Source organism: Aplidium turbinatum, chromosome 10 (genome assembly GCF_918807975.1).
Source record: "Aplidium turbinatum chromosome 10, kaAplTurb1.1, whole genome shotgun sequence".
In the NCBI taxonomy this organism is placed as follows: Eukaryota; Metazoa; Chordata; class Ascidiacea; order Aplousobranchia; family Polyclinidae; genus Aplidium; species Aplidium turbinatum.
This window is the reverse complement of record NC_137481.1, coordinates 25468097-25490216: the sequence shown is the minus strand read 5'-3', so window position 1 is coordinate 25490216 and position 22120 is coordinate 25468097. Positions and strand designations below refer to the sequence as shown.

Here is a 22120-nt window from a genome sequence, read left to right as displayed (position 1 = left end):
TGCTCCATCAAGCTTTTGGAATAAATGTCGCAATGGGAGCTCATTGGTATGCAACATGCATTTACTGCATATATTCCATTGGAGACGGTGGCCAATGTGTCGTTCACACCTGGCGATTATTCCATTATTTTTCCCAGTATTAACAGCAGTGGAGTCTGCTCCTACAACCAACCAGTTGTCGATGAGGTATTCCTCCTTTAAAAATTTTATTACTTCAACAGCTGTGGGCTCTGCAGCTTTCCCAAAAGGTGTGACATGTATTGGCCTCCCGGTTCTCCAACTAAAACTATGTGCTCTTGCTTTATTTGTTTTTGCTTAAAAACCCCACCCTCTTCTTCTACAGTAATACTTTCAATCTCCTTCCCATCGAAGAAGATCCCCTGTAACTTTTCCTCTCCTTTTTTCTCTCGATCTATTTTCTGTTTTCTCTCTCGATCTATTTTCTTTCGAGGGTCCAATGACAGAGCTTTCAGTGCTTCTAATAGTCTTCGTACAAGTTTTAGGCATTATCTTACTGATACAACAGTCTACAATTATTTAAGCGTTATTGACTGAAAATATAGTTGAAGAGTAGGCTATGGTACCGTTATAGTTTTGTGATCTTATGACTGCGGTACATACAAACTGTGAAGTAGACTGGAACTCAATAGAACACAGAACTTTTTCTTCTAACACTGTTTAATTTCAAATATTGAAATTCCTAGGCCTTGTACTTCGTTAATCTGTAACAAACTCTACATTTTATGCAATTTGTCATCGGGATTCAGTAATGTTTGAGCACCGAGCAGAAATTAGGCTACATCAAAGCAATCAACTGCAGAAACCCTAATATTTTCGAACGACAACCGCTTCGAGTTTCTCGGGAAAGCTAGGCTACATAACAACTATATAAGTTTTAAACACATATTAGCCTTAATGTTATTCACCAACCTAGAATTGCACTGTAGCAAACATTTCAGCTGAAAACCAGGATTGTCAGACAGCTTTTGAGAAAAAGAGCCAAACAATGTCGAAAGAAGGGCCAAACTGGGTAAAAAAGAGCCAAATTGTTCAATAGTGTTAATAACGTTGATAATAAAACATAATAACGTTAACAACGTCAATAACGTTACAACATTGCAACAACACAGTCTACATTCTAGTACAAAAACAATTCCAAATCTTCCTCTTCTACAGTGTTTCCACTCGAATCTTTGCCATTGGCATAAATATTGTCAGCTAAACACTGTCTAAAAAATCGTAGTAACACTTTTCAGTCTCAATTTCCGAAAGACATTTATTTAAATAGCTAGTTTGTAAGACCTTCTGATGATCCGTTAGATGAAACAATTTGTAAAGGCTTCAGATAGTAATAACTATATTTGATTTAGTTTGATAGTATGTGCCAACTGCTTCCAAAAAAAGCCAAATATTGAAAGCTAAGGGCCAAGGGGCCAAACAATTTTTTTGGAGGCCAACTACCTTTAAAAAGGGCCAACCTGGCAAGCCTGCTGAAAACTGCTTCTTGTCTATTTTCTGGAGCTTACTCCCAATCGTTAAATCACTCATTGTGTCGTCACAGACCACGTTTCCATGGAACTGCGCAATCACAGAGCGCTATTTGGATCACATGATTCAGGCGTTACGTAATCTAGTTTGGTGAATCGCCTTATCAAAAAGTTGTAAATACCTAATCTTTAAACGCTTCAATGTTTAAAGTTAGAGCGTTTTATTACAAAATATTTTACAGGAATGCTCTACATATTGCTACAATCCATGAGCGATAGGTGAAATTTTGAAATTTGATTTTCGAATCGCCTTAATGCATAGTACCGAATGAATAATTAATACTTGCAGGTGATGATGCTACGGAACCATGGCTTAGTAGCTTGTGGCACGACAGTCGAAGAGGCTTTCCATTATCTCTACAACGCCATGATCGCTTGCAGTATTCAGGTGCTTGACTTAATCTCATATAAAGTTGCTATAAATTCCGCTTTAAGTTTCTTGTATTTGGAACCCAACCGAGCTTCGACATCGACTAAAGGTTTTCAGTTGCCTAAACTCACAAGGATTTTGTTACTTCGATCGAAACCCTAATGCAGGTTGTCCAGTGTTTGTGTTTATAAACTATTTGACTACTACACGCGGGAGCTTTCAAGGTGCTTGCATTCATGTCGCGGTTCTGGCTGTAACAATGTTCATATGTTTTCTGGAAAAGCGAGTTCACATACTTCAAGAGGGTGGCAGTGTTTTTTCATAAATAGCTTTCCGTAAAAGCCCATATGAAGGTGGAGCATAATGAGGTGGTGCCGGCCTCAATGGATATACCTATTTAACTTCTAACAGTGGCTCACCGTTTCAGCCGTACTTACAGTCTCATCAATGCAGTAGGTACACTTGGTATGACCACGGAGCTATAATCCCGCGTGGCGATTTTCCAATTTGTGGTTCTGAAGAGGCCACAAAATTGATACTTTCGCCAACCTTGCCAAAGTGCTCAAACTGCAAGCTGTGAGCTATAGTGAAACCGACAGTTTCTAGGTATTAAGACGCGTAGACGGGAAGTTTAACGAAAATGGGAATATTTCATGCTGGTGCATGCCACTTTTATATTTAGTGTTTCAGAAAAGGTGTTTGAACATAACCTGTCATAATTAATACTTTAAAATGATTTTCAAAGAAGTCATTGAAGTCACTTTCGCCGCATTAGTAATTTACTGCGCATTGATTTCATTAAACAGCTTGTGCTAGAAGCAAAAAAGACTTTTCCTACATTGATCAAAGTGGTTTTACAATCAACATACACTTTTGTTTGATGTTGAGGCAAGATGGACCAAGCAGCACAATATTTGGTGCCACTTGCTGTAATTAATGTAAATTTGTAGATACTATTGCGCAAAACTTGTTATCCTTCCTTTGGTTTGAGTTGAAAATTTTAAATATTTTGGTTTTGAACAGCCCTAATAAAAATTTTGACGATTGTTCTTTTTTTCCTGAAGATCAAGATGGATGTTGATCACGGCTTACTTTCACTGCATTGCTTGTCGTTTGTTGTTAATTTATATAAAATATCGTAACGTTTCTTCTGGTTCCTGGCTTGTTGATACCATCTTGGTTCCACTACTACTGTGAAGCTTGCCTTTTGTAACTCAATAGCTTTTCATTGCAATAGCTTATTGCATAGCTTCAACATTGCCTTGTTGAAGAACAACATCATCTGATTGGTGAACCAACAATGGTGGAACTACAGTTCAATGACTTCCTATTCGGTGGCCTGGTCGGCAACCGGGGTTTGTCTGGGTCAATATTGTCTTTGACTTATTGACTTGGCTATTGCACTCCGTGTTAGGGGATGAGTTTTGTTGTGTTTGACGTCATTCTTTTTCAAGCTGGGCGACACAAAGCGTCTGCACTCGGCATTGTGTGTTCACATCGTGTATTGTATTAATGAACCCCACTGTTGAGAATTGCTTCATATAGTAGGCTCTGTTGTGCCGTTTGCAAGCTGCTCCAAGCGCTCAAGTGTTTTGGTTAATGTCTGACAAGGCTTTAGGCTGACGATACAACGACTGATGTCATGATTCTGCCTTAAATAAACAGCCCTTGGTCTGGTGAATCTTCTGACAGGAAAATATTCGTAGGAAGTTTAGAATCTCATTTCCATCAAGAGGCTGCAATGGTTGAGCCCACCTCCTAGATGATGCAAACATTGCGGAAGGATTGCGTCGGCAATTGACCGTTGGTGTTCTCTTCCTAAAATTAGATTAATTTTGAAATTTCTGATTTATACTGATCATAGAGAGGCTACTTTGTTATGTTGTGAGCCAGCGAAGCTAAACAACAACATGGCATAATATAAAAAACAAAAATCTAAATGTATTCATTTATGCATTGGATCTTGCCTTTTGAACAGGGCTGTGGAGTCGGGCGAAAAATATACGACTCCGACTCCTCGGTTTATAACGGGCCGACTCCGGTTTCAGTGTTGCCAGAATTTTCTGAAATATTGTCCTTTTTTATTTAAAAAAAAATTAATTTCATTAAATTTGTAATAAAAGTTGAAACGGCGACTTTCACAAAAACTAACAAGAACTAGCACTTCTATGTTTTGGTAAAGGTTCGGAGCGCAATACAGAGAATAAGAAACAATATTTTAAAAAAGTGTATTGTATACAAAAAGATTATTTATCGTTTTTTATCAAACCAAAATCGGATTCGGCCGTTTATTTTAACGACTCCGACTCCGAAGCCCTGCTTTTGAAAAATGATTTGCAATGCACTGTAAAGAAAAACAAAACAATAGTTTTTCTTCTTCTAAAGTCTATATCTTCCAATCATTTGGATAAACTAACATTCACAATAGTATTCTAATAAAAATTTATAATTTATGTTGCGCACTGCGCAACCGTGGTTTTCATTCGTTAGGAGTTAGGACTCTTCAGCACAACTGAATCGAAACAAAAAAATATAATATAAATTGATAGCAGTACAAATGGCCCCAAACAAACGAAAAATTACAGTTTAAAAGTCAATAAATGTAGAAAACCTCCATTTCCTTTTTTCTTTTCTTCATAGTTTTGGTAAAATCAGTGAATTGGCCAAAATGCTCCTAGTAAATACTAAATTTTGGTTATAGATATGGTTTTCTAATTTTACCATTCTTGGTCAGTATGGTCACCAATTTTCCGCCGCAATGATTGCATGACTTTTTGTATAATGCAGGTTTAGCATGGTGATTGGTGATGTAATAGAAGCGTTTGCTGTAGTTTTCACCGACATAGCATTTTAATCCTGCCGAGTTATTTTACTGTTCACTATTGCGTGGACGGGCTGGGTCATGTTAGTATTAGGAGTTGCAGTTTCTGCATCGGGCCTATGCACTGATCTTACCAAAACTAGTATAAAGAAAATGGAGGTTTTGAACATTTATTGACTTTTTTCTATTTAAACTGTAATTTTTCGTTTGTTTGGGGCCAGTTGTACTGCTATCAATTTGTGATGTAATTTTTTCGTTTCGATTCAGTTGTGCTGAAGAGTCCTAATGAATGAAAACCGCGGTTGCGCAATGCGCAACATAAATTATAAATTTTTATTAAAATACTATTGTGAATATTAGCTTATCCAAATGATTGGAAGGTTTAGACTGTAAAAAAAGTATTGATTTGTTTTCTTAGTGATTGCTTCTGTATTTGGTAGAACGCCCATTTGAGGAAGTGTCTTTGTAACAGATCGCCTTTGCCAGTTAGGCTACTACAATACATTGTCAAATCAAAAGTGAGAAAATCTAACCGATGCTACAAGTACGCAACAATGGATGAAAATACAAACGTGGTCAAATACATCAATTATATATACAATAGATTGAGTTTCGCTTTTATCAGCATGATCGTTGCTTACTTTACAATGTAGATAGACCTGTTTTAGCCTGATGCTGCGAGTTCACTGTGGTAATACTAGTGAATTGCATCAGCTTTCGGAACATTGTTCCCTAATCGTGTGCTGTGACGAATGGTGTTGAAGTCAGAGTGGTTGTTTAATGCGACTCTTTTGTTCGGCTTGAGGCTGCTGGCTTTTGAATTTCTATTGTTATGCGTTATTGCTGAAATTTTGTTGAATAAGTTGATTAATAGATTGGGTGACGTAGTTCTTTCCTTTTGGCACGGTTGTTGATTTTTGAATTCTGTCTACTTATGAAAATGGCCTCTTTGAAGCGCAATTGTACCGCGTCGTTTTCTCTGGCAATGATTGTAAATTCAAAGTCGGCGAGGCACTGTTGTTAATGATCAAAGACTGAACTTTATCTGAGCTAAGGTGCTCTTTCCGGCGGAAGTGGAATGGGCAGACCGTGCTGCCCAAGTATGTAGCTTTCCCTTCATTTCTTGCATATGATCTTGTAAACACGTCGTCGCTCCGTAGTGGGCAGTCATGTAAACTGGCAAGGTTCGGATTTTTGTGGTTTTTGAAGGGCGTTTCGGAGGATTCATGAGCGTCGAAAGAGGCGCACTGGCAAATCCAGGTGTTTGAAGACTTTCTTTACTTTTCGGTCCGTGTCGTCGCTCATAAAAGGAAATTCAGAATGTTTGGGGGTTTGCCTGTTTTGCTGGTGTCGTCATCTGAGTGGTTGCTCAAGAAAGTCCTTGGAGTATCCGTTGTCCTCGATTATCTTCTCGAATTCCGTCAGGTGTGGTGTTGCTCTGTTCCAAGGGTGAGGTACATCGATCCTTTTCTGTATTTTGTTTAGGAGTATGGTCTTCTTGGTACTTGTGGTAGGGCCGAGTCAAAGTGTAGGAGTAGTTTTGTCTTTACTTTTTTCTGGTAGAACTCGTGGTGAATTGTGCCGTCTCTGTCGATTTATGGCGAAGTCACGTAGTGAGATGACGTTGTCTGCTGTTGGCAGTTCCATTTCAAAGTTAATAGCAGGGTGCTTTTGATTGAGGGCGTTTTGTATGGCTAAGGCTTCTCTGTGGTTGACTGTCAGCAAGAATGTGTCGTCATCGTATCGTCTGTAAAGGGTGAGGTTTGTCTGGTTCCGCAGTGTCTGCTTTTCAAGGGTGTCCATGAAGACTGAAGAGGATGGCGAGGACTCCCGAAATGGCGTTTCCCATTGGTAGACCGTCAACTTGGCTATAGAACTTCTCCTTGAATGTGAAGACATTGTTCTGAAGGATAATCTCGAGAAGGGAACCGATCTCTTCAGGGTGGAACGGGCTGCAGAGTGCAGAGTTGTGTTCTTCCTTACGACAGAATATAGTTGTTACTTTCGAAAACCTCTACAGCCTGTTGTAGTGAAACCATCCACAAAGTTTATTCCGCTAAAATGCAGCTGGGTTCTGAAAACAGAAACTGCAAACTGAAATCAGACTGAAAATAAACACCAGTAAAAGCGACAAAGGAACTTAAGGCAACGTAACAACAAAGCTCAAAATAATCAGCAACAACGTAAATTACAATGCAATTTAAAGCAATAACATGTCACCTGTTTCACCCTAAGCGAGGGATCATCAGAAGGTCCTTTTTCAATTAGAATTCTATTGGAATAAGGACCTTCTGATGACCCCCCTTTTAGGGTGAAACAGGCTGTAGATAGAGGTTTTGGAAAGTAGTAACTGAATTTGATGTAATTTGCTCTGCTTGTTTTTTTGCTTGGCATTGAGCATTCTGTGTAATATTAAAAGTATTTATTGTTGAACATGGTCAAATCAAATATGTTAACCAGGGCTGTGGAGTGGGGTGAAAAGTATACGACTCCGACTCCTCGATTTATGACTGGCCGACTCCGGCTTCAGTGTTGCCAGTTCTTTGAAGGTTGCCAGATTTTATAAAGTTTTTGTAGTTAATTTCAGTATTTTTTTAAATTTTGTTTCACTTACGTTACGATCGAAATTGAAACGGCGACTTTTACTAAAACTGACAAGGACAAACACTTCTATTTTCTTTGAATTTGCTGAAACTGAGTGTTTACTCAATGTCGCGTGTAGATATCGTATCGTGCGAATATGTTCTCTAAAAGTCCATTATATTTTGTAATCGATGTATTGCCGAAAACGTTTGCATTGTTGAACCGTTTGTGACGTTGGGCGACAGGTGAAGGCGATGTCATGCATGAAACATGAGAAGCTGATCCACCTCGACCGCTCGGCACTGAAGAGTCGCACGGAAGATGTTGGGAGGAAAGATGTGACTGGAGGAAAAGAGGATGGGATCAAGTGGGAGGTTGGAGAGATGATGTTTGAAGCTCTCATTCGGATGCTGGACGACATGGTGCGTTGTGATAATTGTTATATGAGCTGGCAAAACTTGTTAATTCTGCATCACTGCAATAGTAAGCAACGTTGAAGCGATGTAAAACTGAAACTTAACCTGGAGCACATAGCTGTTGTCCCGCCGCAATCGAATTCTTCACAATCGGCATACCCGTCGTCCAAGGATAAAGTCGTTTGTCAATATATTTCAGACGAAATAGGTTAATCACATAGTTCGCATGAAATGCTCAATCTCAAAGCATAAGGTAATCAGACAATTCGATTCATTATATTATTGATTAAATACTTACAAAGTTATTGAGAACGTGGTTACCTGGTTTCATCTGTGCTTACAAAATTATTTTGTGCGGTGATTCAAAGTTTCCTCCCATCAAAACGATGCAGCAGTAACTACTTTTGTCTACATTGTTGTTAGGTAGTAGGTGAAAACTGATTTTAAAGATGTCAGCGAAGCCTTTTCAGTAGGAGAATTGTTCAACAACAATTGATTAGAACTAAATTCAATTTCTGATTGCGCCACCGCGCGTCTCGTACACTGACCACCTTCCCACCGCTTGCAGGGCTACAGATCCGGTTACTCGTACCGCAACCCTGTCGTCGTACAACACAAGCCTCGCATCAAAAGCGACGTTGAGCTTCCTGCCACTGTTGTCGGTCACACTCCCGTGCTACCGGAGGACCTGGAAGGTGGGACGTGCTTGCTGCTATTTCATTATTCAACGGACAACGAAATAGGGGCATCCCCCAAGAATTTGGACTAATGATGTTAGCTGGTCAAAACTTGATTAAAAACTGCAATGGAAAAATCTCCTAACAAACAAGCTTTCATTTCCTCTAACCCTCGACGAGAGGGAGCAACTTAATGATGATGATAAATAACACGATGCGTTCTTCTGGTGCAAACTAAGCTAAACAATCACAAGATGTATAAAGTGACAATCTGCCTTTATTCCGACGTTTCGTCAATCAGACACGACTGACTTTATCAGGGGGCTAGACCAGATAGTGACTACCTGTCTAGCATGGCAAAACATAGGACCATGTTGCTGTAAACCAACTAAACAAGCAAATTCGATTTTAAGTGCCAAACAAAAATTATCAAAAATTTAAATATCAGACAAGCACTTAGTTTTTTTTATGAATAGTCGGAAAAGAGATGCCATCATTACGATTCATTACATGGGGCTTTTGATTAATAAACCAACTTTCAGAAAACATTTGTTTCGATAATTACTTTCAACTTTTAGAATTGTTCCATGTTATTTTATAATCTGAAGTTATGGCATGCATGTAGGGAGCTGATTTTTACGAGCATTGATATTTGAAAGCTCCCTGAAGAAGTCAGTCGTGTCTGATTGGCGAAACGTCGGAATAAAAGCAGATATCGTAATATCACAAAGATGTCTTGGCACCCTTCTTGTTTGGCACGCGGCACGCTGCAAAAGCGACCATTAACAGTGAAAAATCTGCCACTTCATGGATAACAAAGAAACAACGCAAACTCAACGCCAGCACAATTATAAATCAAGAGGGCAAAGAATCTTGTGATAGTTCAGCTTAGTTTGCACCAAAAGAACGTATATCATGTTATTTAACTAATTACCTGATGAACAGCCTCATTTATATTTAATGATGATGATGGTAATTTCACTGTTAGTGCTGCATCAAATCACGTGCGATGATTGTGAAAATGTTCGATTTCCCAACTATTCCGTCGCTTTTTCTACAACCGATCAACGCATTTCACAGACGCTCGTGGTATGCTGCATCACAATGAGCAATCGCGGTGGATCAACTCCCCCAATCAATACACTCGGATTGTGGAGAGCGCCGAGGAGGAAGTGACGTCGGCCACCTCGTCACAGAATGGTGACTCCAGTCCCCGCGTCCGCACCAAGGTGAGCGCCCCTTGTGGTCCCTTGAGCAGTGTCAAACCAAGCCACTCGACTATGTGTCGATGAAACCTAATATCGATCTTCCTCAGTGGCGACGCAATGAGGAAGGAGAGGCGGCTAAGAGCACGGCTGTTCGCATCGTTGATCCCAACCAGTTCGTTCCGACCAATACCGATCCTCGTGACGTTCTGGCTACAAGAAGGAGCGTGAGTCACGAGATTGTTTGCTCAGAATAGATTGGACTTGCCGCCGAACTATTTGAACGAACGTCTGCAGGACTAGACAGTAGATGACAATCTTGTCAGTTTTCATGCATGTCTTATCAAAGACTAAAGAGGCACTTACACAACCAACCAATTATATATCGTTTAGTCATTAATTCTGCAAATCCCCATCAGTTCCGAGTGCTTACGACAATTGAAGAATGTAAACTCGTGCACCAGAAAACGTTTACTGTTAATAAGGAGCGATTTTCCTGGCGTCAGCACTACCTGACTACTCACTATTTGAGAACTATGTGACATGAATTAGTGGTGTGATACTGATGAGCCCAGCCTCATGGGCGAAACACGTGTTTATCGCTTTCAATTCTTGCTACACTCGACTGCCGAGAAACGAACTACTGTGATGATGTTATTTTCAGTGTTCAATTTTAACTCTGGAGATGCCAAAAGTATAGTTTTGACATCTCCAAATGTTTGTTGAACACGATTGTGGTTTTTACACTTGATATACAATGGGCATTGGTGGGTGCTTTGTTTGTCTTGCCCGCCCCATTTATGTTGATTCCACAGTTTACTGATCCACCAACTAGGCAGTGTTCGCAGCGCTGGGAGTCGAAATGACGTCGTCGTCGTACCGACTGAACAAGGCCATCTCATAGTTCCGTCATAGATTGACATTATGATTTTTGGTCACGCAGATACGCGGCCAAGGCCGGTGGGACCACAACCGACCCGGACCCCAGTCCCAGCTGCTCCATAGCGTCTCCCCCGACCGAACCACCGTGGTGAGTTGTATGTTGATGACGTATGCGAGGTTGTCGCCACCGACTTCTAACTTATTGTCTTTAGCAAGTGACATGCGACGACGCTTACCTCTCATTCTGCTTCGATGACGTGGCATCGGTCTTGCGCAACCCTTTCCTGGACCAGGTGAACGGCTTGTGGTGGGCTGTGTGGCTTCAACCAACTTCATCGTCATGGCAACCCGTTCGTTCACTCTCTTGCATCTTCATTCGTTCCCTTGAATTGAGATTCTGAGTTTTCGCGTGTTCATTCACAACTTGGCCACGTCATCAATTGTGTGGATATTTGCTTGATTTTAAGCAAATTATGCAAAGAAAGCAACCACTCGTAATTTCGGACAAAAGTAACGAACTTTGCCTTGAAGCCGTCCAAGGTTTGACAATAAATCAACTTCATGCTTGATTGCATGATTGGTCGAAATCCCTATCATATCATTATGGTAAGAATCAAACTCTTCCAACACCTGATCGACTTCCAATTGGCTTTCTCATCTTCAATTGCCATCCATCGCTTGGCATGCGGCTGGCCTGTGCTCGATTCTATGTGGTTTGATAAACTGCTCGCGTCGGGCAAGTTCGGTGGAAGAAGAAAATATGAATTGCAGTTGCCGACACACAATTTCTTCTTCGTGCGGCAATTGAAAAGAAAATGTGTCAAAAACTTCCGTAGTTAATTTTTAAGTTTTATGTTTGTAGCATTATTTGAAAGCGGTAACCACAACTGACATTGCACAGCAGTCAGACTGTACAGTAGCCGGAGTACAACTGTACAGTAGCCGGAGTTTTGGAGTTTAGTGTCAATATTTCCACAATATTTGGAGCAGGAGTGGATTTGGAGTAGCAGACTTCGGAGTAGGAGTCCAGAAAACCTGACTCCGTACACCTCTGACAGCAGTGCACTAATAAGGTTGTAGCTGAGAACCAACAGCAAACATGACTGGGGTGCGCGTGCTGGTTGTGGTTACATTTTCAATGCAAATGGTGATTTTCAAACTTATTGAATTGACGCGTGTTAGATTTCTTTGCAGGGGGTGACCACATCGAGCAAGGCTATCATTCAGAAGGGGACTGAGGTGGAGCTGGTGTCACCCGTTGGGCCTCCTAATCCCTTCAACGCCATGAAACACAAGAGTGCAGAACAGCACAGATCGGGTGAGACATGGTTAGCTGCAAGCATTCTATCAGTTCTGTTTCCTGGTTGGACAGAGATGCCCCACTTGCCATGGTGCGACGACAATCGTCATCCCCTCGCGGTGGTCCGACCGATGGCAATCTTCATTCTCAATCTTGACTAGCTTAAACCTTTAGCAATTGTTTTTTTTTTCAGGTGACGACCAGCACAGCGACAAGGAAGACGAGCCATCTCATAGTGGCACCGGTGAGCCTCCCTCTGCATCGTCCCAATTTCCCCAGAGCGTCGAAGCGCCAGAGCATCGAGCTACAGGTATTCCCATTGAGCATGCGAGTCGTATCTGTCTGTTCCAACCTTCTTAGCGTAGTTTTAGATTGTTCGTCGGTTCTGACTTCCTAGCGTTACATGAAACGTACCTGTAAACAAAAATGCCTGAATCGCAATCACTGCGCTGAGTCAGACAATATTGTTAAACACCATAGAATTGTTGCTGAACTAGAGTTTCTGAAACAACATGTAGGCTACTTTGTTGATGTTTTTGTTTTCACTTAAGGAAAAGTTTGTGTTAAAAAAAACTAGACGCTGAGATGGGTGCACACTGCACAAGCGTAAAAAATGAGGCTGTGGAGTTCCTTTTCGATTGCAACCCTCCCCCTCTTATAAGGTTTTGGGCGTAAAAGTTGTTCTGGGTTCAAAAATATACCCTGCACTTGCCCTGTCAATATTCAACATCTCTGTCATGCCATGAGAGTTCAATGTTGGAAGGAATCGATTCTACCCAGTATTGAAATAATGTTTCCAAGAAAGGGGGAGTATAGTTTCATTATAAACTCTAAATAAAATTTTGACTTTGTTGAAATATTGATTCAATACCGATAACGCAAAGCTCCATTGATGTAGCGCAAGCATTAAATATCGAGCTTTTCTAGCAATGTGTTTGCTTTTTTTTAATAGCTAAAAACGCTTAGCCGATAAAAGTATGTTGGCCCCAAGACGACCGAAGGGGAGGAGAGCGGAGGTTGGGGGAGACGTTTAACACGGCCCAATCCTGATTGTACGATCAGAGAAAAATGACTTGCAACATGCAACAGGCTCAACTGTTTCTCAACATGTGACGCAAATATAATGAACTTATTCGATAACTTGTCTGGTTTTAACATCACTTGCGATAGCGGACCTCACTTTTACCACGTGCCTTTAAATTTATTTGCTTCACCTTTTCATCAATTTCACGTCACCTCATCATCTTGATATGTGCAGACACTGTGGGAGATGCTGTGGTAGAAGTCATGCCGGCACCTCTTTCTCCTGCTTGTGCAGCAGATTCGAGCGACAGCCATCACATTTCCGATAAGCACGATAATGCTTCTGGTGACGTCATCCACGAGAGGAAAGAGGTTGGATCTCCAAAGAAGGAACCTACTTCTGTGATAGAGGAAAAGAAAGCAACAGATTCTCCGAGTCAGGAAAAAATCTTGGGATCTCCAAATGTTGGAACAAAGGACAGCGGTAAAAAGAAAAAGAAACGCCCGCTAAGTTTCTTGAAGAAGAAGAAGTGAACTTAGTCTACAAACATCTTTATCACTTTAAACTAACCCGTTCCATCACCTGAGTGTCCACGGCACTTGACTCCTGGAAGAAATGCTCCACTCGTCTTAACACCTCAATCTTGATCAAGGCCGACCAATTTCTAGCAAAGTTTTACCAGTTTTTATATAAGGCTACCTGTTTGCACCGTTGACCTATCGTGGTGTTACCGTACTTGTAATGTTAGCCACGCATCAGCATTCATCGGTATTCGTAGTTGGCAATGATCGCCTGACGAAGGTTTTTCCAAAAATGTTCTGCGTTATTGAAAAAGAACTTTTGTATTTTTTCTCTTAAGCAACAATAATTACTCGAGGTTTCGGCCATTATGACGTCACCATTGTAAAGTTTGTTCTGTTTCGAAACCGTTCGAACGGTCCGTGCCGCCCAACCACTCGTGTCATTATTGTGGTCTATTGCTTGGTGCTTTTATTCTTCATATATCGCTCGGTGCATCGCTGAGCTCCTTTGGAGCGGAAATGTAAATATTTTGTCGGAACGTCTTCACTTCCCGTTTTCTTCACGCATCTCACCTGTGATAGTACAACGTTATTGATCGTCAAATAGATTTAATTGTCAACCACCAGTCTTTGTGACGTGGCGGGTTGTTAGTTACTGCACTAATTACTGAATAATCATTCATACCGCATGACGTAATCACAGTACACGCCAATGACGTAGTTTGCATTAGTTATTCCGCTTCAATAAAAGCTGCTTTAGTTTTGAGAGTTATGAAACCTATTCCTTTCAGGGAGTATGACGGGCGTGGAGGGTGTTGGTTGGCGGGAAGCAGGCCTGGATTAACCATTGTGCTAGGGTGTGCTAAAGCACAGGGGCCCCGCAGACAGAGGGCCTTACTTTTCCTAAAAATGAAATAAATAAAATAACAAATTTTTCCTGAAAAAAATTTCCAAGAAAAAAAAAATTAAGAAAAGTGGGGCCCCTCTGTTTGAAAAAAGTAACACATTTATCAATATATCTTCCCCTTCACGTGAAATAAAAATATGGTTCTTGTATTTTTTTTTTGGCAACAAAGACTTTGCAGCAAAGAAAGCCAGAAAAAAGTCGTTCGACTGAATTTCATGTTAGTTTTCTAAATCCTATTGGTAGTTAGTAGTGAATGCAAGAGTAGTTTAAAATAGAAATTCAGAATCACCTTTCATTGCAATTTGCAGTGTAGTGTGCAGTACTAACAGTGGTCCCTTGCTACAATGTTTTCCCTTGCACGGTTTCGTTGATTTAATGTGTGTGATTTTGCATCCATTATAACGTAAATATTGTTGACTTAATTTGCACATGCTTATTTAATTATCGATCACGTGCTATTTCAAAGTTACCTAACTTACCTAAGCAAGGCTCGGTTTCCACTGCAAGCGAAACCAGCTCACTTCCATTACGCTCCACGTAAGGTGGTAAGGGCCCCCATAAAATTCATTAGCACAGGGGCCCCATTTGACCTTAATCCGGGCCTGGCGGGAAGGCTGTTTGTGTTTAAGAAATTATCTTCTGTACCTCTGCAGCACAGAAGATGAAGTTGGGGGAAAACTTCTGGAATCATCTTTTGTGCTACTAAACAAAATCAAACAATTTGACAGGGTCGCAACACTAGTAGAAAAAAATAAGATTCGGTAAAACATCAAAAATGTTTCTGAAATAAAAGTCAGCTACATTTCCGAAAATAGGCCTATCCTGCGAGCAGTGCCGGTCTTAGGGCATTTCGGGCCCTGTGCAGAATATGATTTGCGGGCCCCAATGACAATGATCCAATTCAGTAGCGTAGCTAAGGATTTTGAAAGGGGAGGGGGGTGGTTTCACGGTCAGCGGCAAAGCCTGACGGCGTGATCGCCGAAGACGGCACCCAGCGGCGGGGGTCTGGGGGGCCTCCCCCAGAAAATTTTAAAAAATTACTTTGAATTTGGGGCATTCTGAGAGCATGTTCAAAATTTGGGTATGAATATTACTGTAAAATGGTGCAGTCCGGTGGCATATGGCAAAAGGATAAGATCATACATTCTTGGGCATTTTTTGGAAATAAAAGCTATGTTGAGTCTAGATGCAACCTATTTCGTCCCCTGAAAAATTCGTACCCCGATTTCGTACCCTGAAATCGGAGTAACAAAATCAAATTTCGTCCCCTGAAAAGATCGAAAGAAATTTGAAATGTTTGCGGCAACTCCGATCAGCAACGTTGTTTTTTTTCTCGATCTTTTCAGGGGACGAAATAGGTTGCACCCGTTGAGTCTTTCTTGTTGCTAATTCCTTTGTTGAATTCACTTGTTGAATTTTTCCATTGAAAATGACAAAATTACTGCATTTTCTGAGTAAGTTGCGGGCCCCCTAATTTGCGGGCCCTGTGCGATCGCACGGTTTGCACATCTCAAAGACCGGCACTGCCTGCGAGGGAAGCGGGCAACTGCCTCCTGTATTGTCGAAAGTAGCAAATTTGGGCAAAAACTTACAATATTGACAAACGAAATCCATTATGTTAAATGCCGTGTGGTTGCTTGGTTGTATATGTCTGTGGCTGACAAACGAAACGTCACTAAAGTAAATAATAATTGATCTTAAACTTAGATCAATTAGTTACAATACAATTTTGGTAAAGAGGTCACTTTCTTCAACCACAGACATATAGGCTACAACCAAGAAACCTTACGGCATTTAACATAATCCATTAAAATTGAACATAAACTATAAGCTACAAACGTTTTCGGCCATACACACGTTAGCCCTCATCAAGTAACAAAAAAATAACTGCTTATCATATCTACAATGAAAATGAATAACTGATCTAAACACTGAATTGAAAAGCGAAATGCAAAATGAAACGGTAGAGCATAGGAGAAAGGCACATCACATGGCGTTTAAATTACGCGAGGCAAAGACGCATCAAGAAAAGACGTTGAGTAAATAAGAAGCGCCTGAGGCAAACAACTGTGTATTGAGGCGAGGATTATATGATTTTATTAGCAAAGCCTCGTGGATTTTAGTGTCGAATTCGGTGGAACAGTTACAAGTTTCATAAAATATGTGGTTAGCATGCTTTAGCATTTTTATTTGGCACTCTTATGTAGATGTAGGCTAATACAATTTTGGTAAAGAGGTGACTTTCTGTAGATGTGTAATCTTTTTTGTATAGACACAAGAGTAACAAAATCTTCTTAATTTTGTGTGTTTAAAACTGCGTCATGTCTATTTGGGCAGCCATAAAATATGAAATTATCTTGCATCTGAGTAAACCTTTTATGAAAATGCCCAAATAAATATAACGCAATTGTTTCAAATCCTTCATTTTGTTCATTTAGTTTGGTTTTGAATGTTTATCTTCGGACTGACAAAGTCTTGATAGGTTATTCCTATTAATATATTTCTGGAAACTTTCTTGGTTTCGTATTATCTGAATATTCCTGGTACAGTAGAATTCGCCTATAACGGCTTCGTTTATAACGTCAATTCGCCTATTACGCCACATTTCGCTCGGTCCCGGCAGAATTCCTATCTTTTACGTACATTAGTTCGGCTACAACAGCATCGCCTAAAACGTCAATTTGCATGTAACTGCACCCTTTATTGGTTTCCAGACGTCTTTTGTTTGTTTATAACGTCACTTTAAGCCATCACCTTCATCACGAACGGTCAGTTTTTTAATCCAGTTAGCGCTGCTGCTTGCAAAATGTTTTCACTTCATTTTGCTACGTCGTTCGCAGCAGGGACTTTAATTAACTGATTCAACCTTTTTCCCGCGTGAAAAACTATCACGTGTAAAAAGCAGCTCTACAGCTGACCTTTAAACAACTCAAAGCAACAGTTGTACGTGCAGTAGCCTACTGTATAAACTAGAAGCCGCAGTCACTGTTACCACGCCGCAGTTACCTACAGTTGTCGAAAGAGATCTCTGAAGCAAAATTAACAGGTTTTTAAACAATTTCTTTATTTAGGCTAGATTTAGGCCTACTGTATTTTCTGCGTGACTTTTGTCAGTTTGGTGGTAGCTACACAGTAAACCTGACTGGGTTATAGCCTACACCTCTTTCTTTAATCAAAAGATAGTTTTGGAATAGTTTGTGGTAGTTCGTCTATAACGTCAATTCGGCTATAACGTCAGATTTTGCAATCCCCTAGAGGTGCCGTTATAGGCGAATTCTACTGTAGTTTCGCATACTTGTAGTCTTGTAGAGGCTCTTGACGCAGGGCCGGTTACCGAGATTGGCAGAGTAAAGTTCTCCGATTGTTGAAGTGTTGTTGCAGGAAACTATTCCATTCACTAGGTGCTTCTGAATGGAGAGCTGTCCTTAACGTGCATTGCTCAAGCAAACACCCCGAGAGTTAAACCAGCGCCACTAAATCTTGAAGTGACTTTGTTCATGAAGTCACGCGCTGACCAACTGTGCTAACAACACAGAAACTCAGCGGCTACAAGCCAAACAAAAGAGCCGCAGTAAATAACGACTCACTGACCAACACCATTTGTCACAGCACATGACTGGAGAACAGTGTTCCGAAAGGTAGTGCAATTCGCTATCACCACAGCGAACTCGCACGCTAAAACAGGTCATTTATTGTTTGTCATTAACGCGTCCGGGACGAAAAAGATAGGCCTACTAGGCTACAAAAATCGATATAGACCTACCAGCATGTTAATGAACAGGAAAAGGTAGCAAAACCTTGAAAGGTTTAAAACGTGCCTGAATAGAAAATCATGTAGTCGGCTATAGCCTAATTATGTCTGTAGTTAGCACGGCCAAAAAACAAATTGCAAAAAATAAAACAAAAACAGAGAGAAGCACACATGTAGTAATGAACGACAGCCTAATGAAAAGTGTTGTGGATTGAATTTGCCAGTTCCAATGTTGATGTGGATGAGCACTGAGCAGTCATAATAATAGGATGGAGAAAGAAAACCGGACATGAAAGAAACCCATGCTTAGCCAAAAGCCAATTTCGATGTGGCCCAGGAGAGCAGGTGTTAAGGTTTCTATGGTCAGAGAGAAGACTGCACATCACACAGTAGCCTACGACGATTGAGGTTTGAGATCCAGTTTAAGGTAGTTGTTTCTTGTCCTGGCGGGTGGTGGAATGGATGAGCTGATAGATGATGGTGTTGATAAAGCTCTCATCCCCCCTTTCTTCTTAAAAAAACAAACAAGCAAACACAACATCATCATTTTACGGAAATCCAATTAGGCCTATAACCTCTCCAGGGAAGTTATATCTTCCAGATATCACACATGCTTTGATATAAAGTTACGTCGATAAAGCGATAATTATAAGACCCCAGCCAGCTAAACATGTTACCTCCACACCGGTCCAACGTCAGCAAACGTTGAATCAATGCAAAAATGAAAGCAATGATGAGCTTAATGGCTTGTAAGCGCAATGTAGCCTAATCCATTTCACGCTTTGCTGGAAACAGCAAAAACCACAAAATTTTGAATTTACAAGAAAACTACACAACTTTCGGTATCAAATTTAATATCATCAGATCCGCTTTCACGGCTGAGCACTCACTAGAACGGCGAGCAAGATCGAAGAACGCTTCCTCTTATTCATGTCCGCTAGTGCTTGCTGATTTCGATGGCTCTTTTCTTTCCAGATGGATAAGAGTTAAACTGACTGGCAAAGGCGGTGGTCGAATACCCTTGTGGCATGAATTTGTGGTGCGATACTGACGAGTTCAGTTTCAAAAAGAAGAATTCAGTTTCATGGGCGAAACACGGTATCTACAGCTGTCGATTCTTGCTACAATCGGCTGCCGAGTTTGAGCCCAAAATAACAATTTATGATGATTTAAATGCACCTGTCATTCTTCCAATGACACAAAGCAACAAATTTAATTTGGCAGCAATGGCCGAGTGGTTAGCGCGTTGGGCTTGCAGTCGAGAGCCTGCATGTTCGACTCCAGCCACCCGCACTTGCTGTTGTTTCTCTGGGCAAGAAACTTTACGATAATTGCCTCTACCCAGTGATCGATTTCGAGTAATGGGTGGTACCAAATTTCAGTAATAAGTAGAGTAGACAACCGGAAACAGACATTGCCGTCGGCTGCAGCGTGGGTCAGGTGTACGTCGGAAGGCGTGCACCGATGCATAGCGCTCAAGTCCGCTTTCCCGCAATGCAGGGTAAACATATGAAAAACAAACAAACAAAACAAATTTCAATTAAAAAAACAAACACTTCGCTTAGGGATGGTAGAAGTAGGGGATTGCTCACTCAAAAGTAAGGTGGACAACTGGAGGGTCATAATGTTATGACAAAATTTGATGCAACTGCAACTTGAGGTCTACTGCCATATGTCGCATACTCAGGTGCAGTTAATATGACCTGCCCACGTGTGTACAAAGAGTGTATCGCCAAAATAAATGTAGGAGATATGGGATATCATGTTTAATTAATAGGTATTCAAGTCATGGTAATGCTGCGGTTAACTTCACGCAACAGCGGTAACAATAGGTAGCCTCACACTGCCGCAGTAAGGTTCTGCAGATTTTCTAGCACCCAAAATTTTAACCAAATATAGCAATTCATTTGATGAGAATGAATTTACGCAAAAGCAAAGAAAACGTTGTGCAGTTCTGCTAATTTTTGAACTTCTTAGTGACCCTCCAGCTGTCCATTTCACAAGAAAAATCAGTAAAGTGAGTCGTCCCGTTATTCCACTGTCCCTAACTTCGCTTCGAAATACACGCAAGAAAAGCAGTTAGTTTTGTCTATTTAAATGGTAAGTGAGATTGATTCATACCTATCTGGCAGCTCTTCTTAAAAAACTATCTTGGCTCACCACCGTCATTCTGGCAGAATAATTTTTCCGCTTTCCGCCTAAAAAAGTTATCCGTGAATAAGTGCGAGGAACAAAATGCGACATGACATACCTTCGAAAGATCTCCGAATAAAACTATAATCCGCAACACGTGCCACTTAAATTTTACATGCATCGGATTTGGTATTAAATTACCTTTCCAGGGATGTGCACCAATAGGTCGGCATTTGGAAGGAACTCCCAGCAGAACGCTTCAAAGATGGAGCATATATTTACGATAATCATTAAAATAAAACGATTTTTGTATAATAGACACCACTCAAAACATCTTCGAATAAAACTATAATCCGCAACATGTGCCACTTAAATTTTACATGCATCGGATTTGGTATTAAATTACCTTTCCAGGGATGTGCACCAATAGGTCGGCATTTGGAAGGAACTCCCAGCAGAACGCTTCAAAGATGCAGGAGGATATATTTACGATAAACATTAAAATAATACGATTTTGCATAATAGACACCACTCCAAACATCTTCGAATAAAACTATAATCCGCAACACGTGCCACTTAAATTTTACATGCATCAGATTCAGTATTAAATTACCTTTCCAGGGATGTGCAACAATAGGTCGGCATTTGGAAGGAACTCCCAGCAGAACGCTTCAAAGATGGAGCATATGTTTACGATAAACATTAAAATAATGCGATTTTTGTATAATAGACACCACTCCAAACATCTTCGAATAAAACTATAATCCGCAACACGTGCCACTTAAATTTTACATGCATCGAATTCAGTATTAAATTACCTTTCCAGGGATGTGCACCAATAGGTCGGCATTTGGAAGGAACTCCCAGCAGAACGCTTCAAAGATGCAGGAGGATATATTTACGATAAACATTAAAATAATACGATTTTGCATAATAGACACCACTCCAAACATCTTCCAATAAAACTATAATCCGCAACACGTGCCACTTAAATTTTACATGCATCGAATTCAATATTAAATTATCTTTCCAGGGATGTGCACCAATAGGTCAGCATTTGGAAGGAACTCCCAGCAGAACGCTTCAAAGATGCAGGAGGATATATTTACGATAAACATTAAAATAATACGATTTTGCATAATAGACACAACTCCAAACATCTTCGAATAAAACTATAATCCGCAACACGTGCCACTTAAATTTTACATGCATCGGATTCAGTATTAAATTACCTTTCCAGGGATGTGCATCAATAGGTCGGCATTTGGAAGGAACTCCCAGCAGAACGCTTCAAAGATGCAGGAGGATATATTTACGATAAACATTAAAATAATACGATTTTGCATAATAGACACAACTCCAAACATCTTCAAATAAAACTATAATCCGCAACACGTGCCACTTAAATTTTACATGCATCGGATTCAGTATTAAATTACCTTTCCAGGGATGTGCATCAATAGGTCGGCATTTGGAAGGAACTCCCAGCAAAACGCTTCAAAGATGGAGCATATATTTACAATAAACATTAAAATAATACGATTTTTGTATAATAGACACTACTCCAAACATCTTCAAATAAAACCATAATCCGCAACACGTGCCACTTAAATTTTACATGCATCGGATTCGGTATTAAATTACCTTTCCAGGGATGTGCACCAATAGGTCGGCATTTGGAAGGAACTCCCAGCAGAACGCTTCAAAGATGGAACATATATTTACGATAAACATTAAAATAATACGATTTTTGTATAATAGAGACCACTCCAAATATCTTCGAATAAAACTATAATACGCAACACGTGCCACTTAAATTTTACATGCATCGGATTCAGTATTAAATTACCTTTCCAGGGATGTGCATCAATAGGTCGGCATTTAGAAGGAACTCCCAGCAGAACGCTTCAAAGATGGAGCATATATTTACGATAAACATTAAAATAATACGATTTTTGTATAATAGACACTACTCCAAACATC

At 40.4% G+C, this 22120-nt stretch overlaps 1 protein-coding gene across 2 annotated transcripts in view; it reads left to right on the top strand.

Moving 5' to 3' along the window:
* The window catches only part of LOC145778506 (alpha-adducin-like), a 41439-nt gene extending 27327 nt beyond the window's left edge, over window positions 1-14112 (top strand). For both annotated transcript variants that reach the window (XM_082590001.1, XM_082590000.1), the window contains 9 exons: window positions 1837-1935; window positions 7567-7743; window positions 8306-8432; window positions 9495-9643; window positions 9730-9846; window positions 10563-10649; window positions 11696-11819; window positions 11995-12111; window positions 13060-14112. In XM_082590001.1, coding sequence (XP_082446127.1) covers window positions 1837-1935; window positions 7567-7743; window positions 8306-8432; window positions 9495-9643; window positions 9730-9846; window positions 10563-10649; window positions 11696-11819; window positions 11995-12111; window positions 13060-13358 — 1296 coding nt within the window. In that variant the 3' untranslated portion in view covers window positions 13359-14112. The remainder of the gene's footprint in view (window positions 1-1836; window positions 1936-7566; window positions 7744-8305; window positions 8433-9494; window positions 9644-9729; window positions 9847-10562; window positions 10650-11695; window positions 11820-11994; window positions 12112-13059) is intronic.
* The last annotated feature ends 8008 nt before the right edge of the window (window positions 14113-22120 follow it).